The sequence below is a fragment of the Actinia tenebrosa genome, unplaced genomic scaffold, assembly GCF_029948245.1.
Source record: "Actinia tenebrosa isolate PJP-AT-01 unplaced genomic scaffold, QUT_ActTen_1.0 PGA_scaffold5__44_contigs__length_20552954, whole genome shotgun sequence".
In the NCBI taxonomy this organism is placed as follows: Eukaryota; Metazoa; Cnidaria; class Anthozoa; order Actiniaria; family Actiniidae; genus Actinia; species Actinia tenebrosa.
The window spans coordinates 12491864-12514625 of NW_028292582.1; the positions used below are offsets into that span (position 1 = coordinate 12491864).

The following is a 22762-nucleotide window of genomic DNA, read 5'->3' on the forward strand; positions in this document are numbered from 1 at the left end:
GAACAAGCAGAATGTAAGTAGAAGGGTTTCATATTGTTAAAGTGACTATATCTTTCTTAAAAAAGAAATATCATGTATCTTAGGTATCTTATTAAAAAAGAAATAATAGTCCTTAACAATTTAACAACCTTATACTTACATTCTGAGGTGTCTTTTAAATGACTTACACATGCAGTATATCCTTAACAATTTAACAACCTTATACTTAACATTCTGAGGTGTCTTTTAAAGCAGCATACACAATTTACATAGGATATCGCGCATGAGTCATTTAAAGACACTTCAGAATGTTGAGTATAAGGTTGTTAAATTGTTAAGACTACTATTTTAAGAGATGTCTCAGAATGAGGTTTGTGTAAATCCCATTCTTAATGAAATCAGCACATCTTTAACAATTTAACAACCTTATCTTTAACATTCTTAGGCATCTTTTTTTTCTTAGAAGTAACAATCTTTAACAACCTTATCTTTAACATTCTGAAGTGTCTTTTAAATGACTCATGCATATATCTTTAACAATATAACAACCTTATACTTAACATTCTAAGACATCTTTTAAAGCAGCATACACACACATCCTTAACAATTTAACAACCTTATTCTCAACATTCTAAGACATCTTTTAAAAGTAGCATGCAGACATACTTAACAATATAAACAACCTTATCTTTAACATTCTCAGGTGTCTTTTAAACAGCACGTGTGTATATCTTTAACAATTTAACAACCTTATACTTAACATTCTGAGGTGTCTCTTAAAGCAGCTTTACAGGGGATATCGCATGAAGTCCTGCACGCTTTCTTTTGCCCAACCGGCCATCGTCAACAAGGCGCCAAACCTTTCCGCGCGCTTCAGGCTGCACATTTCATCATACAATTCCTGCACGCGCTCTTTTAACCGATCGATCTCCTCCCTTTGCATTTCTATGGTGTCTCTTTTATCTTTTGCGTCGCCGGCAATTCTTCTTACTGCGTCCACTGGGTCCATCGTATATATAATGATCCGAACCATATTCCCTGCAATGCTCTGATAGTAGGACCCACCGGCTGCGGCAAAACGCAGTTCGTCGTGGAGCAGCTATTAGGACCCTTTAGATACCGTTTCGACTACATAGTGCTATTATGCCCCACCTATGTGAATAACCGCACCTGGACGGGCATAGGAGTGAAAGATGACGACTTCTTTGTGGATATTTTGGACCCTAATGAGTTATCCAGCCATTTGAAGTTCTGGCATAAGCAATTCCCCAAGGACACGCAGACTTTACTCATATTGGATGACATTGCCTGTGGGGACGACGTAAAAAGACGCACTTCCGAATTAGTGAAGCTCGCCTTCAGCGGCAGACACGACAATATCAGCGTTTGGTTGCTCTCGCAGCAGCTTACCAGCGTCTCTAAACCCTTTAGGGAAAACATAGGCTCCCTGGTCGTATTTTATACTCCGAGCCGGAGTGACCTGGAAACCATCTTAAGCGACTACGGCGGCGAGATAAGCAAGGAACAGTTACACGAATACATGCGGCACCTAAAAACACACCAACATTCCAAGATGATCTTCTCTTTGAGGTTTCCCTACACGGTTGGAATCTATGATTCCTAATGTATATGGACATTGAGCAGCTCTTAGATGAAGTCCCCACACAGTTAGATGAAAGTAACCTTAAGGAACAACTCAACGTCCTTGTGTCTTCGGGAAAGTGCAAAGAAATGATAGGTAAGGAATTTACCCATGAGCAGGTTAATAAGTTGTCAGAAGAGGAAGTCAAAAGTTCCATAAGAGGTACGAGGCCGCCCTTGCAAGTAAGACCACGGACGCCGTAGCAGACTCCGCTATCCGACTTGCGACTAAATTGCTTGGACTTGCGCTGCCCATAGACGACGTGGAGCAACTACGGAAGGACATCAGCGAGGACTATGTCATCGCCCAAGAACTTAAGATAACCTGCGGGTGGTTGTCTTTGAAGTGCGGTAAGTTAATGGCAGTCGCCTCTGCGGCTTTGCACGTAGCTCAGCACGTCGACTTGAAGGAGGTACTAGGTTCCTTCGGAACATCTTGGAAGGACTTCAAGAAGGACAGAGAAGTCGAAAAGGTCTTCCAGGCAGCACTTGCTGAGGTACCTGATCAAGTCGCCTCAAGTACTTAGTCAAGTCGTTGTCAAGTACTTACTTAAGTCGTTGTCAAGTACTTACTTAAGTCGTTGTCAAGTACTTAGTCAAGTCGTCCTTAAGTCGTCCTTAAGTCGTCATCAAGTCATTGTCAAGTCGTCCTTAAGTCATTGTCAAGTCGTCATCAAGTCATTGTCAAGTCCTTCAAGTCCTTAGATATAAGATGAGTGGCACCGAAGAACAACCACCCGTAGAAGATACCAAGATTACCAAGGCTAAATCTCCAGGCAGAGTTGCCGCGGGAAAGAAGCTCGCAGAGATGAACAGGAAGAACAAAGCAAAGAAAGAGGAAAAGGTAGAAGAAGAGGAATCCTTTTGGAATCCCGGCTACGTCATTGGCGCGATAGGAATTGCTATAGCAGCAGGCAGCCTTTACTTACAATGGCGGGCTACGAAGCCAAAAGTAAAGTGGGAGGCCGCAACATATCACGCGCCCGTGCCGGAACAGGCTGTTAGAAAAAGTAAGATCCCTGAAATGGAATAACCTTCTCGCTTTGTAATATAATGTCGACCGCGTTGTTGAAAACTGTTGAAGAAGCAGCTATTATTACTTCCATCGTTGCGGGTATTGGTTGGGTAGGTAAGAAAGTGCTCAAAGAAGACTTTACTGAAGACCCAAGCAAGAGCTTCGCTAATTTTGCTAAGATGACCGCTGCCGTAGGCGGGGCTATTATGCTAAAGGATTACCTACGGAAGGAAAAGTACCTGCCTACGGCGTAATATATAATGGCTAGCGTGGTCGCAGGTGGAGTTATTGCAGCTTTAGCATTCACTGGAGCTAATTATGGTGGTCAATATTTGGATAGATTAGTTAGAGGCGACAAAAGCGGAGATTTGGCCGCTGAGAGGAAAAGGCATGATTTAGCGCTGGAGAAATATCAGCGAGACGTGGCGGCTTGGAATGAAAAAAGACAAGCTTACAGGGATTTGTTGGATAAGAACTACCAAGACAAAATGCAGGCAGACAAGAACTTCGAAAATACAGACTACGCCTTTAAGCTCTATGCGCAAGCACACCCCGACTTTAGGTTAAAAAGGCCTCAATTCGAGAATTACTATCAGCCTTCTAAGAAACAAAAAGACAATGAATTGGTCTTCGTAGGACTGGCAGGGCTGGCAGGAGGCGTAGCTTTGGCGTATTTAGTCTAAGCTACGCTTAGCCTCTAGTGGCGCCTTTGGCGCCTAGAATATAATGATCGTCTTTTTGGAAAGCGACAAGAATAACTTTACTACTTATCTGAATCCTCCCATCCGCGCGGAAAGGGTTCGGTTGGTTAGTTGCTCTTTGTACAATTCTTGGTATAATTTAATTAATGGCTTTGTCATCGGAACTTCCGGCACCAAACCAAAGTTGCCAGATTCCCATTACACCCCCATAACACTGGCTAAGGAGCTAGCAAAGCATGGATATACTCTTACCACAGGATTACCCCATGAAATGAAATTCAAGAAAAATAGTGGGAGCGCTAATTTAAAGGACAGTTCATTGGTAGAACTCCTAGGTCTTACTAGTACCACGATCAATGGTCAACTTGACGTGAAATGGAAAGTCGCATCCTCTTACGAAGTCTATTGCGACTTGGTCCATAGTTACAACAATGGAGAAAAGTCTTCTCTTATGTCCAAGTTTCTGCCCAAAGGTAATCCATATGACTCAGAAAAATACACTCCCATTTCTTTGAGCTATGACTTGTCCAATTTAGTAGAAAGCATAAACATCACCATTAAAGTGGACGGAAAGACGGTGGATTTCAACGGGCGAAAGATCAATCTCGTTTTGGAATTCATATAATGGGCCGCCTGGAGGACAAACTTAAAAGGATCTACTATGGGCCTGAAGGCTATTGGAAAGGAGCGTCAGCTATTAAGAAACTCGCGACCGCGGCCAGGGTATCAGAAGAAACGGCTAAGAACTGGTTGAAAAAACAAACCCTCTGGCAGGTCTATCTTCCCGTGCCTAAGTACATTCCCAGACCCAGCTTTACCGTAAATGCCCCCAATGAAGTTCATCAGGCGGATTTGCTTTTCTTGCCGCACGATAAGGTGAGAAAAAAGACCTATAGGTACGCTTTGACCGTAGTCGATATCGCAAGCAGATATAAGGACGCCGAACCCATAACCAGTAAGGATTCTGGAGAAGTCGCAGAAGCCCTAGGTAGGATTTATAAGCGCGTTTTGAAATGGCCTAAGCTGCTGCAAGTGGATGCGGGGACAGAGTTCATGGGCGTGGTTACCAAAACCCTGAAAGACCACGACACTAAGATTAGAAGAGCCGAAGCAGAGTACCACAGGGGTCAGAGCATCGTCGAAAGATTTAATAAGACCTTGGCCGAGCGTCTCTTTGGGTACCAGTATTGGAAAGAGCTGGAAGATCCCTCCAAACGCAACAGGGAATGGACTCAGCGGCTCCCCCAGGTCGTCGCGGCTTTGAACGACGAGGCGGCCAGGGCTACGGGAATGAAACCCAAAGATGCCATAAAAAAGAAACACGTGGAGCACAAGTCCTACGTCAGAAGTTCGAGGGCGGTCGGACTAAAGGAAAAAAAGCTCCCCCGCGACATAGTGGTCAGATACCTCTATCAGCCGGGGGAACTCGAAGGTGGCAGTAAGAGAGCCACGGATCCTAACTGGTCCCTGGAAACGTATGAGATTTCGAAGTCCGTCACCAAGGAAGGGCAACCCGTGTTGTATTACCTAAATGGCCCAAGTCGCGGATTTGTCATGGAAGAGCTGCTCATAGTCCCCAAAGACTCAAAGTAGCGCAGCACCGCGCGCCCGATTACACTCTAGGCATGTCAGTCTTACGTTGCCTCTGCAATGCCCGCGTTTATTATTTATGCGATCCACGGAGAACTGCTGATCGTCATTCGGGTCAAACCTCCATAGTAGAGGTATGTTACATTTGGCGCAGCGGGCCCCTTTCTTATAGACGTCGTCTACGCATAGGTCGAACGTCATATTTTTTTCTTCGTCGTGGCGCTTGTAGCGAAGGAGTTTCTTAGCAATGTTCTCCTTTGCTACGTCCTCCGGTGTCTTATCGTAGCGCAATTGCGGACCCCAGGCTCTTTTCAACTGTTTGGCATACTCCACGCGGCTTACGGCAGTGTATATCAAATTACTCCAACACAGCCGCTGGTCTATGATCCATAAGGTTTCTTTTATGGTAAGTCCCTGCGCGCTGTGGACTGTCATGCAATAACCCAAGCGCCAGTCTGGGTGGGAGGTAATTCTTTCCACCTTTTCTATGGGCACCCAGGCTTTATCGTGCGTTACAGCGTTCTGCAGTCGAACGTCGGTACCCGGCACCCAGACATCTCTTCTTTGCATGCGGGTATCGTGGGGTTTATAACAAACAGGCAGCAAATGACCAGGAAAGCGCTCCTGGTGTATTTCGAACAGGTCTTTCTGTATGCGGGCCTGTGCTGCGCGCTTGCTGCTTAGCACCAAATCCTTTGGATGCCATGCGTAAAGGAAGTCCTCGTATTTCTTCGCTCGTATGTGCTTACGTAGTATCTTGTTTTGTTCCGCGTCGCTAAGGCCCCTTAATTCCGCCTTTAATTTACGTACTTGGTCTTTGCTGCGGTAGTCGGTGTTGATTTCTTCACAGTGGTCTACCATTCCTTTTAACCATTCGTGGGGCATTTCTCCGGCTATTGGAGGAGGTTGGCATGGATCCCCAGCAAATATCACCTGGCATTTCCCTTTTAGGAAGTCTACGAACTCCTGCAATATTTCTAAGGGAACGGTGCAAATCTCGTCCCAAAGTATTACCGGAGGTATGTCGTGTACTGCCTCCGGTACCCACTTTTGGCCATTCCAGCGAAAGAAGCTGTGGTAGGTTTGCGCGTCGTAACCCATCTCCGTTAATTCCCTTTCCAAACGATGCGTAGGAGTTAACACCTTTATTTTTGGAAAGCACGTCGGGCACGCGCGCCCTCGAAAATGTCGCGATAAATTTCACTGTCCGCCATATTGGACGTGAGACAACTATCGGAGACTGGAATCTACATTTCGATTAACGGCTTCGTGATCTTTTCGGCTTGATCGTAGAGCAATCGTGTATTTCTGATCGTATCGAAGTTGGCGGGAAATGAGGGAGCTTTGCTCAAGGCTTGTTTTGATACCAAACATGGCCGTGTTTTGGTCTTGAAAATTTTTTTTTAATCATGTTTTTAAGGCTAATGATCACAAAATGTCTTGAAAATCGAAAATAACGTGTTTTAAGCCTTGTTTTATTTTTAAGGAACCTAAACGTAAAGCTTTGAAAATTATGTTATGAGAATCCTTTGTGATTGAGCCAAGATGTGTTCTTTTTAGTTTTTTGAAATTTGTCTTTGATTTCTTCCAAAAAAATTGTTTTTCGCACACATTTTATGCCACGATGCCACGATTTGGAGTGGGACAGTTCATGAAACAACAAAAAGAACTACGAGAAAAACTTTTCATGAGGAATCGAAGAATGGAAGACCTAACGAAGGAGTTGGAAGATGTGGAAGAGGATATAAGGTCAAAGGAAAAGGTTTTGAAGGAGAAATACGATAGACTTCGTTATTTGGAAGAAAAGGTAAGATTTACCACTACTTATATGTCAACTTATAGTCATTTTTGTTTACATCGTTCAGTGATAATCTGGTATTTAAACTTTTAACTCACGTACGCGCGTTAGCTGAAGCTTGAACGTACATCTAGATTATAGAAGACATGATTTTTTACCTTAAATTAAAACTTACTCTAATACATACTGTTATTAAAAATGAAATGAATATCAAATGATTATGTACAGTAAGAGGAAGGAAGACAGTATTGCTGGGTGTCACTTGATGCTTTGCCTTGCTGTTTCATGTTCATCAGCTGATCAATCACAATCCTTTCAATAGGATTCTTTGTGGTTGACAGGTTTATTATTTGTCAGTGTTTTACCACCCTTTGGAGCAGATGAGATTCATAGACTATTATATATATCAGCTCATTGAAACCTAGCAGTTTTTGCTACTTCATGCATCAAATTATTATTTTATTTATTATAAATTTATCACATTTAAGCTTAATCGTAAAAAATAATTATGCTTTCAATTGACAATATTGATGTGTACATCTGAAAAAGGACAAACATGAATATTATATTATTCTTACTAAAGTTATTACATATAAGCTTATATGTTATTGTATTTTGGTGTAGATAGGAAAGAAAGTAGATGAAGTAGAGGAAATGGTTGAAATAGGGGAGGAGTTGAGTGGAAGACAGAAAGACAGGTTGCTGAGTATTGAAGGGAGTTTTTTGTCAGATCAAGCAGTAAGAAATAGAAGGAAGACACCAACAACTTTGAAAGAAAATGGAAAGATAGAAGGAAGCAAGTCAGTTGTAACGAAGAGAAGAAGAGAGATGTTTCAGGCAGCTAAAGAAATAAATGGAGCAAGTCAAGAGTCAAGTGTTCCAGCTGAGGTTGGGTTAATAGACACAGCGGTCACAAAATGTTGTAAAACTGTGTTAGTGGATGTTTTATCTAAAAGTAGTAAGGTAGTGAAGGAAGTGTTGCCTAAGGTTTTTAAGCCAGAAGTAATAAGATATGAAGCAACTAAAGAAAATATGACAAGAAGCATTGCAGTTTATTATAGTGGGGGTGTAATGAGTAAAAAAAAGTATCGTAAGGTTTATAGAGACAGCTCGTATAAGCGTGATCCAAAGACTAAGAAGACTTTGCGTATTTCTGTTGCTCATTTACCATATCCTAGGCTTGTACCATATCATCAACTTATAACCTTTGTTAAGTCAATCCCTATGGGTACTGTGTATAGTGTGTGTGACACTTTGTGTGAAGGGATGAGAGAGGAAGATAAGGTAAGTGGCTGCTATCGTGATCTTAAAGATACTTTAATAATGTTAGGTAAGTTTTATTTATCCAGTAATACTGACTATGATCTTGTGTGGTTTAACAATGAACCTTATACATTTATTGTGTCATTGGGTGGTGATGGAGCTCCCTTTGGTAAGTAAGACACAGCTTGTTCCTGGTTAATAAGTTTTTTGAATATTGGGAGAGGAATATTAAGCTGTAACGAGAACTATCTTTTGTTTGGAGCAAATTGCAGTGAAACCTGTCTTCCAGTACAAAGGTATGTTGCTATGCTTGTTAAGCAAATTTATTCTATTGAAAATGATGTTTTTACTTTATCGCACAATGGTAAATCTGTTGATGTGAAATTTCGATTTGGGGAATTTCCAAACGATATGAAAATGGTTGCTTTCCTTGCAGGAGAGCTCAGTAACAGTGCAAAATTTTTCTCTTCTTTTGCAGATGTGAACTTTGACAATGGTGTTAAAATAGATGGAACATTTGGAAGCCAAAAGGAAAATGATTGGAAGCCTTGGAAATATTCAGACCGGTTAAAAGTATCAAAGAAAGTAGATGAGGAAAAGAAAAAAATGTCTAAGAAGAATCTAGCTGACTCAACTAAGAGGACAAATTTAACAAAGTTCATATCATCCTGCAACAGCAGGCAAGAGTTTGTACCTCCAATTAGAGAACTAGTTGACAGAGTACATATTGAACCCCTGCACTTAAAAAACAATGCATGTGCCCTTGCGCATCGCTACCTTTTAAATGAGGCTTTATCATTGTCTGCAATACCATCATCAGTTACTAATTTTTTCCAGATTCATTCTAGTTCTCCATTTTCAAAATATGTCATGGCCTTAAAGACAGAATGTCATCTATCCAGGCTTGCAAAGAGTGCTATAAAGTGGTTTAATGATACCCATGGTAATGGAAAGAGCATTGATTTCAGGTTTACAGGGAAGGAATCAAGGGGGTTCTTGCATGGTTTTATGTATTTAATTGCGGCTATTGAGCCTTCTGCAGGTAAAGGGACCCAGAATGAAAGTAAACTACACATTCTTTCATACTTCTGTCTTATACTGAGAGATTGTGTATCTTTGTTTAATCGCTTAGAGATTTCACAAGAACAGGTTAGTGAACTTGAAAAGAAATGTAAAGAGTTCTTTAGAATTAACATGCTTTTCTTTACTTTTCATCCCACTGTCTGGCATCTAGGTAACATTGTTCCAGTTCATGTCAGGGAAATGAAAGACAGGTATGACTTAGGTTTAGCTCTCAATTCCATGGAAGGGAGGGAATCTAAGCATCAATCTATAGCTAGATACAGTAAAAACACAATCTATCATTTGCGGTGGCAGCAGATCTTTAGACATGAGTATGTATCTCTTCTGTGGCTTCGCGAAAGGGGATACAATGGTGGTTTGCTTTCATCAAGAAATCTGAGTTACATTCCAAAAAGAGCATTGCATGATCCCAATTACTGTTATTGTGGATATCACAAGGAACCATCTGAATCACAGTGTGTATTCTGCCTACATCCTCTCAGAGAGAAGGTAGTTGCCAGTGTAACTCAAGGGAAAAACTTGTTGTCCAAAAGAAAATAAAACACAGGGCTAGGGTATAAGAAGTATCGTGTACTCCCAGAAAATATCCATCCCCAATCCCCAATGAGGGAATTTTTTAAAGACCCCCCAACCCCTTAATTCCATTCTTCCATACAAACTCTGTAATTTTCCTTTCCCCCTCGGAGGAAATACTTAATTCCTCTGTGGGGGTATGGATAATTTCTGGAACTACATATTCCAACAAAACACCTTGTAATTACTTTTAAAGTGTATAACGTCGATTGCTATGGAATATTATTTACTTATGGTGCCATGTTTTGGCACAAATCTGTTTTGATAAACAACATGACTTGAGCAGCACAGTGTTTTCATAAATATTATAAGTGTATGAAGGTTGTCCTGAGTTTCAAAGACTAGCACACATAACAGGATGATGTAAGTATTAAACATGAAAACAAAATATTTGATGTCAGCACACATAACAGGATGATGTAAGTATTAAACATGAAAACAAAATATTTGATGTCAGTTTTATAGTAAATGAGAAGGTAGTCAGTCTGTCAGTCAGCAGTCAGTCACTTAGTTTTTGATCGGTAATAGAATATCCCCTAATTCAGATAGGCTGGGAGGGGGCAGACTTAATGCTTTGGTTATAATTATGGCATGTGCAGACCTCATGATATGCGTAAAAAAATAATTCAGTATTTTTTGTTCAATGACTTTTAAAGTATGATTTTTAATAAACCAATTTCCAACTTATTAACTGATTTTCCGTTATGATAGGGGGTCGGTTGTTGATTTATGCTAACAACATGAGCAGTGTAAGTACCAAAGGCTTTCTTGTGACAATTCAGTCTAACAAACACATAGATTTACAGTAACTGCCTCCAAGGCTCTTCCATTTATTAACCTTAATTTAAGAATATTCCACTTATAAGATATAAAATTTAGATTTATTTTTTTAATTTCATTGAAACTTAAGAGAAAAAAACAAAACATTAACCATTATAACAAGATTTGTACAGCATATTTATCAAAATGATTACAAAGTAAATATTTTTTGCAAATGTTTTATCACTGTAACTATAACTATAAATATATGTATGTAAGACTTCAAAAATCAAGTTATTTATTATATAATACAGAAATGTGTATTTAAGTATAGAATTCCTTATTATTTATTACTCTAGAGTGCATTCAGTCAAACTGTTGAATAGTTTGATAAATGTATCTAACTTAGATAACTATTTAGTTGGCGTCACCTAAAATAGTAAAAGTGCAAGTTGTTTTCCAGAGAATGAGTGAATAGACATTCATTTGTATGTATTGTATCACTGTTTCTCCCCCTGATCTAAGTAGCAGTTTAGTCGTAGTTTCAAATTTAGGTGACATCAGCTAAAATAGTAGTTTACTTATTTAATTAAGGTGACATCACCTATTCAACAGCGAGACTAAAAGCACTCTATCACAGCATGCTTCTGGCTTAATGTAAAAATCAGTTAAGTTTTGCTTAATAATAGTGACAGTCTTGTAATAGAGTACAAAACTATAAGTGTGTACCATTATTAAATACCACTTAATACTGCTAAATAATGCTAACCCTTTTAATTAGCAGTATTTACTACTAAATAGTGCAAAGTGTTGCACACTTTTAGTGTTTGTACTCTAATTCTTTTTACCTGGATTTTAAATATTTTTATAGCATTTTTATCACTGTAAATATAAATATAAGTTTTTTTGTATACAGAAAAGTGTGTTTAAGTATAGAATTTCTTATTATTTATTATTATATCAGCATGTGTCTGACTTAATGTAAAAATCAGTTCAATTTTGCTTCACAATATTGAGAGTCTAATATTTCTTTTTGTGTTGATTAATTAGCATTTTTATCACTGTAAATATAAATATATGTATGAAAGACAGTCTTGTAATACTTCTTTTCGCCTTCATATAATAGATGCCTTTCTTCATTCAAAAGTTATGCTTGATGATTTTGTGGTACTTTTACTTAAAATTAAAACACTATTTAAATACTACTGACAACTTAGAGTATTACATCTTTTCTTTTGTTTTTGTTTTGATAGTGATTTTATTTGAAATATAAAACCATTATCTCCCTTGCAGTATTTCCTTTTTTTATAAATAGCCAAAGGTGGATCCAGGAATATTGTGGGGGGAGGGAGAACGCCCAAACATATAAAAAATCCTGTGGCAAAACTAGATAATAGAATAAAGCAATAAATTGATTCTCAGGGAGGCGTGGATCTACTCCTGGCTATTTAAGTAAGGTTTGTTGATTTCCTCCTCTGCTTTGAGGGTATTTATCCAGTTTTCCTCATTCAGCAAAAATCACCTTTTAAATCCTAATTCGATCTAGAATAGACCTACATGTAAACAGTAATATGCCTATGCTTAACAATATTTATTTTCTTTTTTCAAGTAAGTTGGCATGGATGTTGAGGGTAATCATGTGTGTTCCATTCACCATAGTGAAACTGGATGGACATCAGCCCTTTGTTATGATAGTATACAAAGGCAAAATCCTTACCATCTTCTACAAGCACTTTAACTCTGTGTTTGTTTCTCCTCGCACCTTTCAACTTCTTGGTCAAGAAGGCTCTCACTTCTATTTTACTCATACTGGTAATTACACTAAGGAACCAAATAACTGCATCCCGGGTGGTAAAACTAATAACATGGCCTTTCTTGTTTTTTGATGAGTAACAGACAGGTTCCTTAAGCTCATCAGGACACTGCTGGATGACTAACGACATGGCTTGTACTATTGCGTATGGGATATTGCGGTGTATTTCAGCATAGTAGGGCCGTCTTATTGAAACTCGTCCAGACAACCGTCGATAAATTTGCCTTAACCACAGCCTAGCCTCGCTATCTAGTATTGAGCCAGTCGTTATTGTATGGGAGATCAGTACATGGGCAACTAAAATACACAGTGGATCAAATATCAACAACCTTTATTTTCGTAAATGTTAACTGGGAGTATAAACAATAATTAACTCTTATAAGTTATTACATTAATGATATATAATTTGAAGTCGTAATGAGTGTAACATGTATTTTTGCTTCTCGTATATTGGTGTTAATCCATGCATGGATAAGCTTTTATTGCTTTTATTGCGTTTATTAGAAATAAAATTACACACGTATAATCATCATCACAGAAAGTAAAATATAACCTATGGGATATCAAAAGTGACAAAAAAGGGATGGTACTACAACTACAAATGTGTCATAAAATTATATTTGTATGTAAAGATCATGCCTGTCCACTTAATTATTTGTAAAGAATCGATAAAAATATATAGTTTCTGGGTTAGTGAGTTCCTAGAACAAACAAAATGGAGGTCTAATGTTAATCTCGTCAATATAATATAGTAAACTAAATTCCTTAACCGTTTATGACAATAAATCTTACCATTAATTCGAGCATCAACCTCGGATGAATTGCATTCTGATATCCTGCTTGACAAACGTAACAAAGGCAACAGCAAATCCACCGCTCCTCTCCTAAAAAACTCTCCATCAAACACATTCCCACCATCAAAATTTTCCACCCACTTCAACAACTTTGACTTCTCCACATCCTCTTCCTCTCCCAGATCATCTTCCAACCTATCGACGTCATTATCATCACCAGAATCCCTCCAAACTTCCTCCAAGACTTCCTCAACCGTCAAACAAGCCGCCATTTTGTATTTTCTTTCGTACGTTATACCGCTGTACATTATGAATGGCGAAAGTCGGCATTTTTGAGGACGTGCGTGCCCGACGTGAAGAGTTCCAAAACCCTGGTGGTCTTACCACTACCACCCGTTCCGTAAAGGTAAGAGAAGCGTTGGTAGGAAATGGGGTCCGTAACTAACGGTAATGGCTCTTCTGTGGGGGTAATGGCGCCTTTTGTGTGTCCACCATGATATTCCACACGTTCTCTCCAGGCTTTTATCTCTTCGTCTTTAACGCGCCATTGACCACTTTCCGCTAACTCGTCTTCGGTGTAGAACTCCTGCATCTTTTCTAACACTTCGGGCTTTACGTACAGGGAATCCGTGGCTACACGTGGTATGTCCTCTTTGTCGAACCGTAGCAGCATCGCAAGAAGGTTAATGTGCGCATATGCTAACATACTGGCGCGTAAATGGTAATATTGCGGTCTGTGATCTTGGTAGTAACACAGTGCATTCCATTTGTGTAGTTTATCATCTACAAAGTAATCCCATTTCTCTACAGACACCATTGTTCCTTCATCATGTGCGCGCTTTATAAGGAAGCTTAGTTCGCCTTCGTCTGTTATCAAGCGCCGCTGCATATGTTTTTCTCCTTCTTTTGCGCCCTGCGTGAATTTTCCTATGACAACGCGTGCTGTGGGGTTGTGTTCTGGGAGCCATTGCGTAAAGGCGCGGTGACAAAGTATGGCTTCATGCGCTGTGTATTTTAAAAGTTTGCGCTCTTCAAAGAACTTCAATAGGGGCACCGGTATCCATTCTTTCTCCTGCAGGTGCTTCCCATACCACGCGTAAATTATGGGATGTAAGCCCTTTGCTAACTTCCATGAGGTTAATCTTACAAACCCCGTAGCTTGAGCGTCATAGCTGCCGTCTAAGGACACACGAAAGAACTGTGAGTCTGGATGTCCGTAGCGGTCATAATACTCCTTACAATCCCCCAATCCTTTAAAACTTGCGGGGTAACAGTGTTTCATGTCTAAGGAGACGTATTCGTTTTCGTCATACTCCATGTTCCACAGACCTCCATGACCGTGTTCTACGCAGGCTTTGGCTATGTCGGCGAATTCCTTAGGCATGGACTTCCATCCGTTCCTCTTCTTTGCGGCTAAGAAGTCCAAACTACGAGAGCTAAGGACCTCGTCTGAGAAGTCTTCCCCTAAGGTTTCACAGGCACTTTGAATGCGTTGGTGTTCAATTTCGGGGCGGTAAAGAGTACCATCCTGCGTCATAAACTGACTTCCCTCCGCGTCCATCAACCAAACGGAGTTTTCATGAACTAATTCTGTCAATGGTGAAGCTTTATAGACCTTAGTTTCCTTCTTTTTGGGGAACCTAAGTTCTCGCCAAGCGTGTCCATTGTGCTGATAAATGATTATGGGGGCACCTCTACCTCCGTATTTGTGCGTACCTGGGTAAATGAACCCGTCAGTGATATCTTTTACGTGTATGCGGCGTTCTAAGGCAGTCTCTAACTTCTTGATGTTGTCTATGGTGGCTCCGGCCTTATGTGTGTCTTTTTCCCATTTCCTGATGGCTTCTCTTCTCTTTAAAGTTAACTTACTACCACGGGTGGAGTCCTCAAAGAACTCTCTTACTAACTTCGCAACACAGTTACCTGGATGTCGCATTGGTTTGAGCTTCTTAACGTCGGGCTTCTTAATCTCGTACGCACCGTAAATGACCACAGTAACTGGGTAAGCGACCTCGTAAAACATCATGTCAATGCCTACTAACGCTCCCGGGCGCGTATTTTCACTTAAGACAAACAGGTTTTGCTTACCTGACGCCCGAATAGGATTACGGCCCTTTTCGATTATCCACTCGCCGTCTAAATACTTTATAAACGTCAACTCCAAACGGTAGTTACCTTCGGGCATCATGTCGATAATTCTTTCTGCTCTTTCTTCGTTCATCGTCTCATCTGTATCTCCCTCCATAAATGTTGTGAAGGCAAAGTCGGCGTCCAGGCGATCCAACACCTGAGTTCTTAGCTTACGCACAGTTTTGTTTCGTATGCTCTTGATGGCGTCCATCTATATCTAAGGAATATTTTAACCTCCGTTTACGGTACCCAAATACAGCAGCAGTAAGGGACTTTTCGCGCTGCCACCCGATCGCGCAAGACCCCCTGTAGGGCCTAGTCACTGCTCCAAAAACCCCACCCCCCCCTGGTGTTTTTCGATTTGTGATTTTTGGCAATGCCGGCGATTCGCGAGTCCCCCTTACTGCTGCTAAATGACTAGTAAATATATATGGCATTTCAAATTTAAAGAAAGTTGCTTCTCTTCAAAACATAAGCGCCGTTTTAATAACACAACTAAGAAGAACAACATTGGATAATATAAAAAAAAAAACAACATAAGTTGTCATAGCAAAACTATCTAATGATCTAATAATTAATTCGGTATTAGATAGCGTTGCTATGACAAATGGACGACTTATTGTCGAAAATTGTAAAGTGTATTTTAATTTCATTCTTGAAAAATGCAGTTTTCTTTCAAAAACAAAATACTTTTAATAAATATCTCAAGTATATTTTAGCTATTAAATCGCCAGGAAGAGAACAAAACTTTGGTATGTTTTGATCATGTGTCTTCTCAGTACATGTCGCCTGTCTTATATATTTTCCGAACCGACAGCAAAAAAATAATGAGAGTGTCTAATAACCTTGGCATAATTTCAAAATGTACCCAGACTAGCATAGACCGCCTCATTATCCGTTGTTTTCAATGCGTAAGCCTTATGATAAGTTGTCTATTTATTTTTTCAAACAGAGCAAGACAACTCACAATTTATCAAACGTCGACCAAACATCATCATTTGCAGATAAAAGGTGAGGCAATCCACAAATATTGCACCTGAGGTTTGATTTGCTTTGCTTTGTTTTGCTTACTTTTATAACATCGAATCATTCGCTTTAGGTATTTGAACATCATGAATTCCAAGCTCATCGTTGTCTTTCTTCTGTGCGCCATCCTGGTCGTCTCCGTGACCTCAAGGCCTGAACTTTCGTGGAATGATTTGGAGGGGATAGAGGAATACGAAGAAAGACGGACTTTCAAACGAGGTATCAAACAGTTATTTCATGCAGTAGTGTTTTATTGTATACATAAACATGTTATTAAGAAGAAGAAAATTAAAAAGTAACAATGCAAAATAATATGTTTGTTTACGAATGATGAAACGACAGAGCGTGATGTTACCCAGTATTTTGTTGAGAAGGATAAGCGATTTTGATTGTTTTTTATCCTTATAGGATGCTCGGACTACAAGTCGTCGACCTATTGTAATAGTGTGAAATCACGCAATGAGTGTGGTATCTCAAAGTACAGATCGTATTGCCGAAAGTCATGCGTATCTTGCTAAACAGTCACTAAGAGTCACAGATTAGAGTTAGTGATAAACCGAAAAATTTAAAGCATTAAGCGAAAATGATAAAACAAGTTAGGTAAAGATTTCTTGGTAACCTCGATTACAATAGTCCCTGTCACAGTTCTCTTTGCCACCTCGAAAGGTAGCCGTGACTTTGCATGCATCGAAGCGATACAAACGGTGAGCTTATATGTAAAGATTGTTCAAGGTGTAATACAGTTCTCTATCACCGTTTGTCTCGCTGCGATGCATGGAAAGGTGCAGTTACCTTTCACTATGCGCGGAGAACTGTGAAAGGGACTATTATCAACCAGAGTAAAAAAGACCTATATTTGCAATCTTAATACTGATGTGCTGGAAGAAAAAATTAAGGTGGATTTACTGATAGGCTGAAAATAAATAAAATTTACATATCAATAAAAATCAAGCTATAAAGTGGTCATGAGTTATAAGCTACTTCTGCTCCTCCTCCTCCTCCTCCTCCTCCTCCTCCTCCTCCTCCTCCTCCTCCTCCTCCTCCTCCTCCTCCTCCTCCTCCTCCTCCTCCTCCTACTACTACTACTACTACTACTACTACTACTACTCATAGTTAATGTAGCGGAATGGTTTGGAAACTCCTTAGAACAAAGCTATTGTTTTGCTTTTGATGTTGAACCGTACCATCACGTGAAACTGACCCTGCACAATGGACCAAAGAAAGTATGGCTGAAAATACTCATTGCCTTATTATTTTCATGAATGAATATTTTGAAAGTGAAAACTCTCATTCGAGGACCAAAAACCATGCGAATAAATGTTTCCGCGCAGATATAGTTAAGTTACTAGATGATAAATACGAAAGCATGAAAAAAGGCAATTTCCTTTTCCATAAACAATTTGTATTAATCATATAGGAGCAACTTTTCTTTCTCTGTGCAGGGTCAACGTCATATAACTATGGATAAAGTCTAACAAAAAACATAGAACAATAGGTTTCCCAACCATTCCGCTCCAATAACTATGTACTACTAATTCTATACACTTTTTCTCAGGGACGTAAGAGCGTAGTATTTAGTATTGAGGAAGGGACGATAGAAGTGGCACACAACTTAAACTTGAACTGAAAATATTGCAAATAAAGGAATTGAACATGGTTTGCATCCAATCTGCTAGTGAGTGTTTATAACTGCATTCGTTTTCCTTTGAATTAATAATTCCTACTGCAAACGGATTTCATTCCCTTGGATATTGTGCCTTGACGCTTGATGAAATGCTAGCTAAGATTAAAACAAATTGTATCCCGCTCGATTAATTTGGCGGCCAAATAATTATCCGCCTGAAAAGCCACACACTGAGCTTATTAACTTAAGCTCAAAATTTTCTAACAAAAAGGCAAGGTCAAAATCTTTCATTAAACTATATTTTCAGCTTTTTCATTTTTTCTGAAAAGCTTAATAAAAATAACCACGTTGCATCCTAAAAACGGAGATGCTGTTTTTCCATAGGAGACCAAGTTGGAAAAGGGAAGAGATATATTTAAATCAATTTTAAAAACTGTTTTCCAAAAGTAGGCAGTCACTTTAAAAGAACTCAAAGAATCTAAAAATACTTCTTAAGGAGATCAGAACAAAAAATGTTTTTTCTTTTTTTCGTTCCTGTATATAATTATTCCTTAGGAAAGGGAACAGATGTTTTTCGCTTTGCATGCAAATTGTCCATTTCAGATCAAAACATATGTTAATACATGTTAATATGAACTCACAAGCGTAGCAGAACATGGTCTGAAATGCGCGCAACAAGGCAAGGAGCCGAAACGTAGGACGAATCGAAAACAGCGCCTCATTTATCGGTTTGTTTTCAGTGCGTTCGGCTTATGATAAGCTGTCAATTTATTTTTTCAACAGAGCAAGACAACTCAAATTATTTCTCAGAAGTTGTTCACGCAGCATATCGTTTACAGATAAAGGGTGAGGCAATCTACAAATGTTGCACATTAAGTTTGTTTTGCTTTGCTTTGCTTATTTATCACATCAAATCAATAAAAAAACGTTTCTTTCCTTCGAATTCGATGCTGTAGATGTTCTTGAAAGTTCATGAGATTATTTGATAATAATAATAATAATAATAATAATAATAATAATAATGATATAATTAATATAATAAGAATATAATATCATCAGTGATATTATTAGAGTGAAGTCATTGAACCCGTGAAATAGACATTAGACTTACACACATTAGTAGACCCTAATTCCATTCTTTTCTTTTGTGTCTATTTGACTATTACACGTTGACTAATAATTTTTATTTCACGGGTTAAATGCCTTCTCTCCATTATTATTATTATTATTATTATTATTATTATTATTATTAATATCATTAATATTGAAAATAATAATAATAATAATAATTTATTTTTTATATTTTGTTTTTTAAAATAATTATAATAATTTAATGATAATAATAATAATTTAGTTTAAGAAAAGAAAATTTGTATTTGGTATCTATATAAATATATATGACGTATAGATTATCTCTTCACACATCCTACAATAAAAAATATATCTATTTATAATAATTAAAAATAAAAAAAAAAGAAAAAGAAAAACTATAATAAAATATACTATAATAAAAAGATATCTACTAATGTATAACCATAAAATCTATTTAGTAAAAATTAATCCTAATAATATATGTTAAAAATAATAATAATAATAATAATAATAATAATAATAATAATAATGGCAAACATTTATATATATATATTTTTTAAGTATTTAGCTAATTGCTGCATTTGCAGTCTCAACATCCAAGTCTATTATCTATTAAGTCTATTGTCCTTTATGTTCCTAAGTATTCTTCTTGTGGTTCTTGAGCCCCTAAGGCATAGAAGAGCTGATCTCAAAAGGGAGAAAGAAACCTTTGCTAGTATCCAGGATACAGTGGTGGCATAATCTTCTCCTTTCTTGTTGGCAATTAGTTCGGCGAGCCTACTGTGGTATCTTCTACACTCATCTGCCGTACCTCCAGTTGTAGTGAATACTAATGGCGTAAAAGTCGCTTGTTCCACTTCCAAGACTCTGCTAGCATACTTGCGCTTCTTCTCATTCTCATGCAGGTGGTATATTTGCTGGGGGTGAGGTCTCTGTAGGACTCTGCATTTGGGTGACACACCCTGACATCAAAGAATGCAGATCTCTGCCTTTCCCAAAAGCCACGTGCATGAACGTCAAGGCGAGCATCAGAAGCTTTATTAGAACCTCTGGCCAGGTTTTCTCCTGTAACTTCTTGAAGTACTGGTTTTATTTCAACGTCATTGCAGACCATGCTCAACACTTCTGCTTCAAGATCGCGCAGCTCGTTGTGGCACTGAATAACAAATCCGCCACGTCTACAGATCATAGCATGGTCCACATTAAACAAATCCCCGCACACAAATCCGCACAAATCCCCGTATTATTATTAAAAATACGGTAAAGGATATCCTGAAATACGGTCACTTGAAAAAAAAGCATACTCTTAAATACGGTCAAGGATACCCTTAAATACGGTCACTTGATAAATAAAAGGATACTTTTAAACGGTCAAGGACACTCTTAAACAAGGTCACTTGCTAAAAAAAAAAATATATATATATATATATATATATATATATGTTTGTATAAATACGGTCATTTGAAAAAAAGATACTCTTAAATACGGTCAAGGATACCCTTTAATACGGTCACTTGAAAAAAGGGTAATCTTAAATATGGTTAAGGATATACCCTTAAATACGATCGTTCGAAAAAAGGATACTTTTAAATACGATCAAGGATACCCTTAAATACGGTCACTTGAAAAAGGATACTCTTAAATACTGTCAAGGATACCCTTAAATACGGTCACTTGAAAAACGGGTACTCTTAAATACCGCGTCAAGTATACCCTTAAATACGGTCACTTGATAAAAGGATACTCTAAAATACGGTCAAGGATACCCTTAATTATGGTCATTTGAATAAAAGGATACTCTTAAATACGGTCAAGGATACCCTTAAATACGGTCACTTGAAAAAGGATACTCTTAAATACGGTCAAGGATACCCTTAAATACGGTCACTTGAAAAAAGGATACTCTCAAATACCGTCAAAAATAACCTTGAATACGGTCACTTGAAAAAAGGATACTCTCAAATACCGTCAAAAATAACCTTAAAGACGGTCACTTGAAAAAAGGATACTCTTAAATACGGTCAAGGATACTGTTAAATACGGTCACTTGAAATTTTTTAAGTCGTTGAATCAGTAAGTCAAATCTTTTATGTTCATCCCGATGATATCGTAAACCATTAATTCTTATTTTGTCTTTAATTTGAATACTCGTAAAACAGTACTCTACCTGCCTGATCAGTTTTTTTTAGAGGACGTTTACGTCTGAAGATGAATCAAGTACATTAAGCCTAAATAAAAGTAGTTCATGATTTATCAAACTGATCAAAGAATTCAGAAAAGTTGGCATGTTTGAAACTCACAGCGCGTTCTAGCTAGAGAAGTTTATGTGTGATGATTATCGCACCAATACAGTAGCTCTTGTGACTTATTCGTTCGGTAGCTAGTGCTGTTTTAAATTCTGGGCGCGAAGAAATGCCGTGATTCTCGAAAGAGAACTGTCGTATCTTTAATAAAACTGGTAGAAAGATTCAGAAAAATTGACAAGACTGAATCTCACAGAGCGTTCGAGCTAGAGAAATTAATGAATGGTAATTCAGTGCCCTTCGAAAAGCTCGTGTGACTTATTCGTACGGAAGCTGTGTGCACTAACTATGCATGGACGAAGCGACGAACAACAAGTTTGAGAAGAAGTTTGGGGACATTGTATCTCGATAACAGACATTCACGTTTGAAGTTGAATCGAAGCTTGAAGCTTAAAAATATATTGCCATTCTGTAAAGAAGGTGCTTGTTTGGTGCTTGAATGAACGCCTTCAACAATAGAACATGAGTCGAGAGTGGAACGCAATCTCTGACATGGCTATGAATACGGTGGAAAATCACGATAGTAATTTTACTTCTAAATGAAAGCATTTCAACATTGATAATTATGTTCGTTTTTGATTTTATCTACCTTAAAGAGAACAACAGATGAAGCATATTTCTATTTAAAAATATCATAACTTCATCCACACTCCTCCTTCTCCACTCCTGTAATGGGACGCATGAAGTCTGGCTTTTACAATGATGTAACTAACTCCATCTCCACGTACGTGCCAAAAATATATTATTACGTAAGTCAAGCTTGATTAAGGGATACTCCTAAATCAGGTAAGGACACTCCAAAACCATGTTAAACCATTATACCCTAAATCAGGTAGGACTGACACTCAATAAGGTTAGGGATACTCCTAAATCCCGGATTAAATGCCCGGCAGTTCTTAATTTTCGACGATTAGTCAACTATTATAGATCGGATAGAATTTTATAAAAGTTACAACAACAAAAAAAATTGGGATTTTTTTTTTCAGTGGCCATGCATTTACGGTCACCCATCCGGGTACTATCTTGCCTCATTCGGACATGACCCAATGTCATTGAAGCCCAAGTTTTTCCCACTGGACCACGGGCCCAGGCTAATTAGAATAACAATAGCCGTGAAAACAATGCACCAAATATACTAGCCTATTTAACATCAACTTTTCAACCGCTTCCGTGCGTTGCAGAGATGCAAGGGATTAGCCGATGTGGTCTGGGGGCCGGCTGGTCTCTCCCGTGATGCTTCGGCTAGAACATTTTCTTGCGTAATTCGTACACCCAAGGGCAGAAGGATTTAATCGCCGTCAGGTCCGAAGTCCATACGCCGTCTCAGCTCTGCGGATGTCTCGGGGGTATGGCAAAGTGGAATCGATTTTTTTTTTGTTTTTTTTTTTTTTGAATTTTTATGTGTTGGTTCAAGCCCCATCGTATATAAAAAATGTATCATTATCAATTTGTCAATGATATATATTTTTGAATTGACGATCTCCATGCGACTGTTGAAAAGGACGGACAAACTAAGCTCAAACATGAATGTCCAACTAGATCGTACTAACCTTGTTACCATACCGGCTGAAAGGACA

General features: G+C 38.5%; 3 protein-coding genes and 1 pseudogene across 8 annotated transcripts; 2 read left to right on the forward strand and 2 right to left on the reverse strand.

The window, feature by feature from the left end:
• The first annotated feature begins 6097 nt into the window (after positions 1-6097).
• Positions 6098-13041, forward strand: LOC148906571 (uncharacterized). Of its 4 annotated transcripts, none has more exons than XM_089037518.1 (2): positions 6098-6733; positions 8466-13041. In XM_089037518.1, exons 1-2 carry the CDS (start codon positions 6551-6553, stop codon positions 8469-8471), a joined length of 189 nt encoding a protein of 62 aa, XP_088893644.1. In that variant the 5' UTR covers positions 6098-6550; the 3' UTR covers positions 8472-13041. The 4 variants fall into 4 exon arrangements, with proteins under 4 accessions (XP_088893644.1, XP_088893645.1, XP_088893643.1 ...); XM_089037519.1 differs by having other exon boundaries at positions 6104-6733; positions 12012-13041; XM_089037517.1 differs by having other exon boundaries at positions 6597-6733.
• On the reverse strand, positions 11659-13355 carry LOC116296782 (uncharacterized). Of its 2 annotated transcripts, none has more exons than XM_089037521.1 (2): positions 13008-13355; positions 11659-12916 (listed from the first exon to the last, which is right to left on the reverse strand). In XM_089037521.1, the coding sequence occupies exons 1-2, from the start codon at positions 13315-13317 to the stop codon at positions 12906-12908; spliced, it is 321 nt and encodes a 106-aa protein (XP_088893647.1). In that variant the 5' UTR covers positions 13318-13355; the 3' UTR covers positions 11659-12905. The 2 variants fall into 2 exon arrangements, with proteins under 2 accessions (XP_088893647.1, XP_088893646.1); XM_089037520.1 differs by having other exon boundaries at positions 11659-12512; positions 13008-13344.
• Positions 13356-16091: 2736 nt separating this feature from the next.
• On the forward strand, positions 16092-17116 carry LOC148906572 (U-actitoxin-Avd11a-like). Of its 2 annotated transcripts, none has more exons than XM_089037522.1 (3): positions 16092-16150; positions 16239-16384; positions 16574-17116. In XM_089037522.1, the coding sequence occupies exons 2-3, from the start codon at positions 16252-16254 to the stop codon at positions 16681-16683; spliced, it is 243 nt and encodes an 80-aa protein (XP_088893648.1). In that variant the 5' UTR covers positions 16092-16150; positions 16239-16251; the 3' UTR covers positions 16684-17116. The 2 variants fall into 2 exon arrangements, with proteins under 2 accessions (XP_088893648.1, XP_088893649.1); XM_089037523.1 differs by having other exon boundaries at positions 16137-16180.
• A 2370-nt stretch (positions 17117-19486) lies between these two features.
• On the reverse strand, positions 19487-20070 carry LOC148906573 (uncharacterized; annotated as a pseudogene).
• Between the last annotated feature and the right edge of the window lie 2692 nt (positions 20071-22762).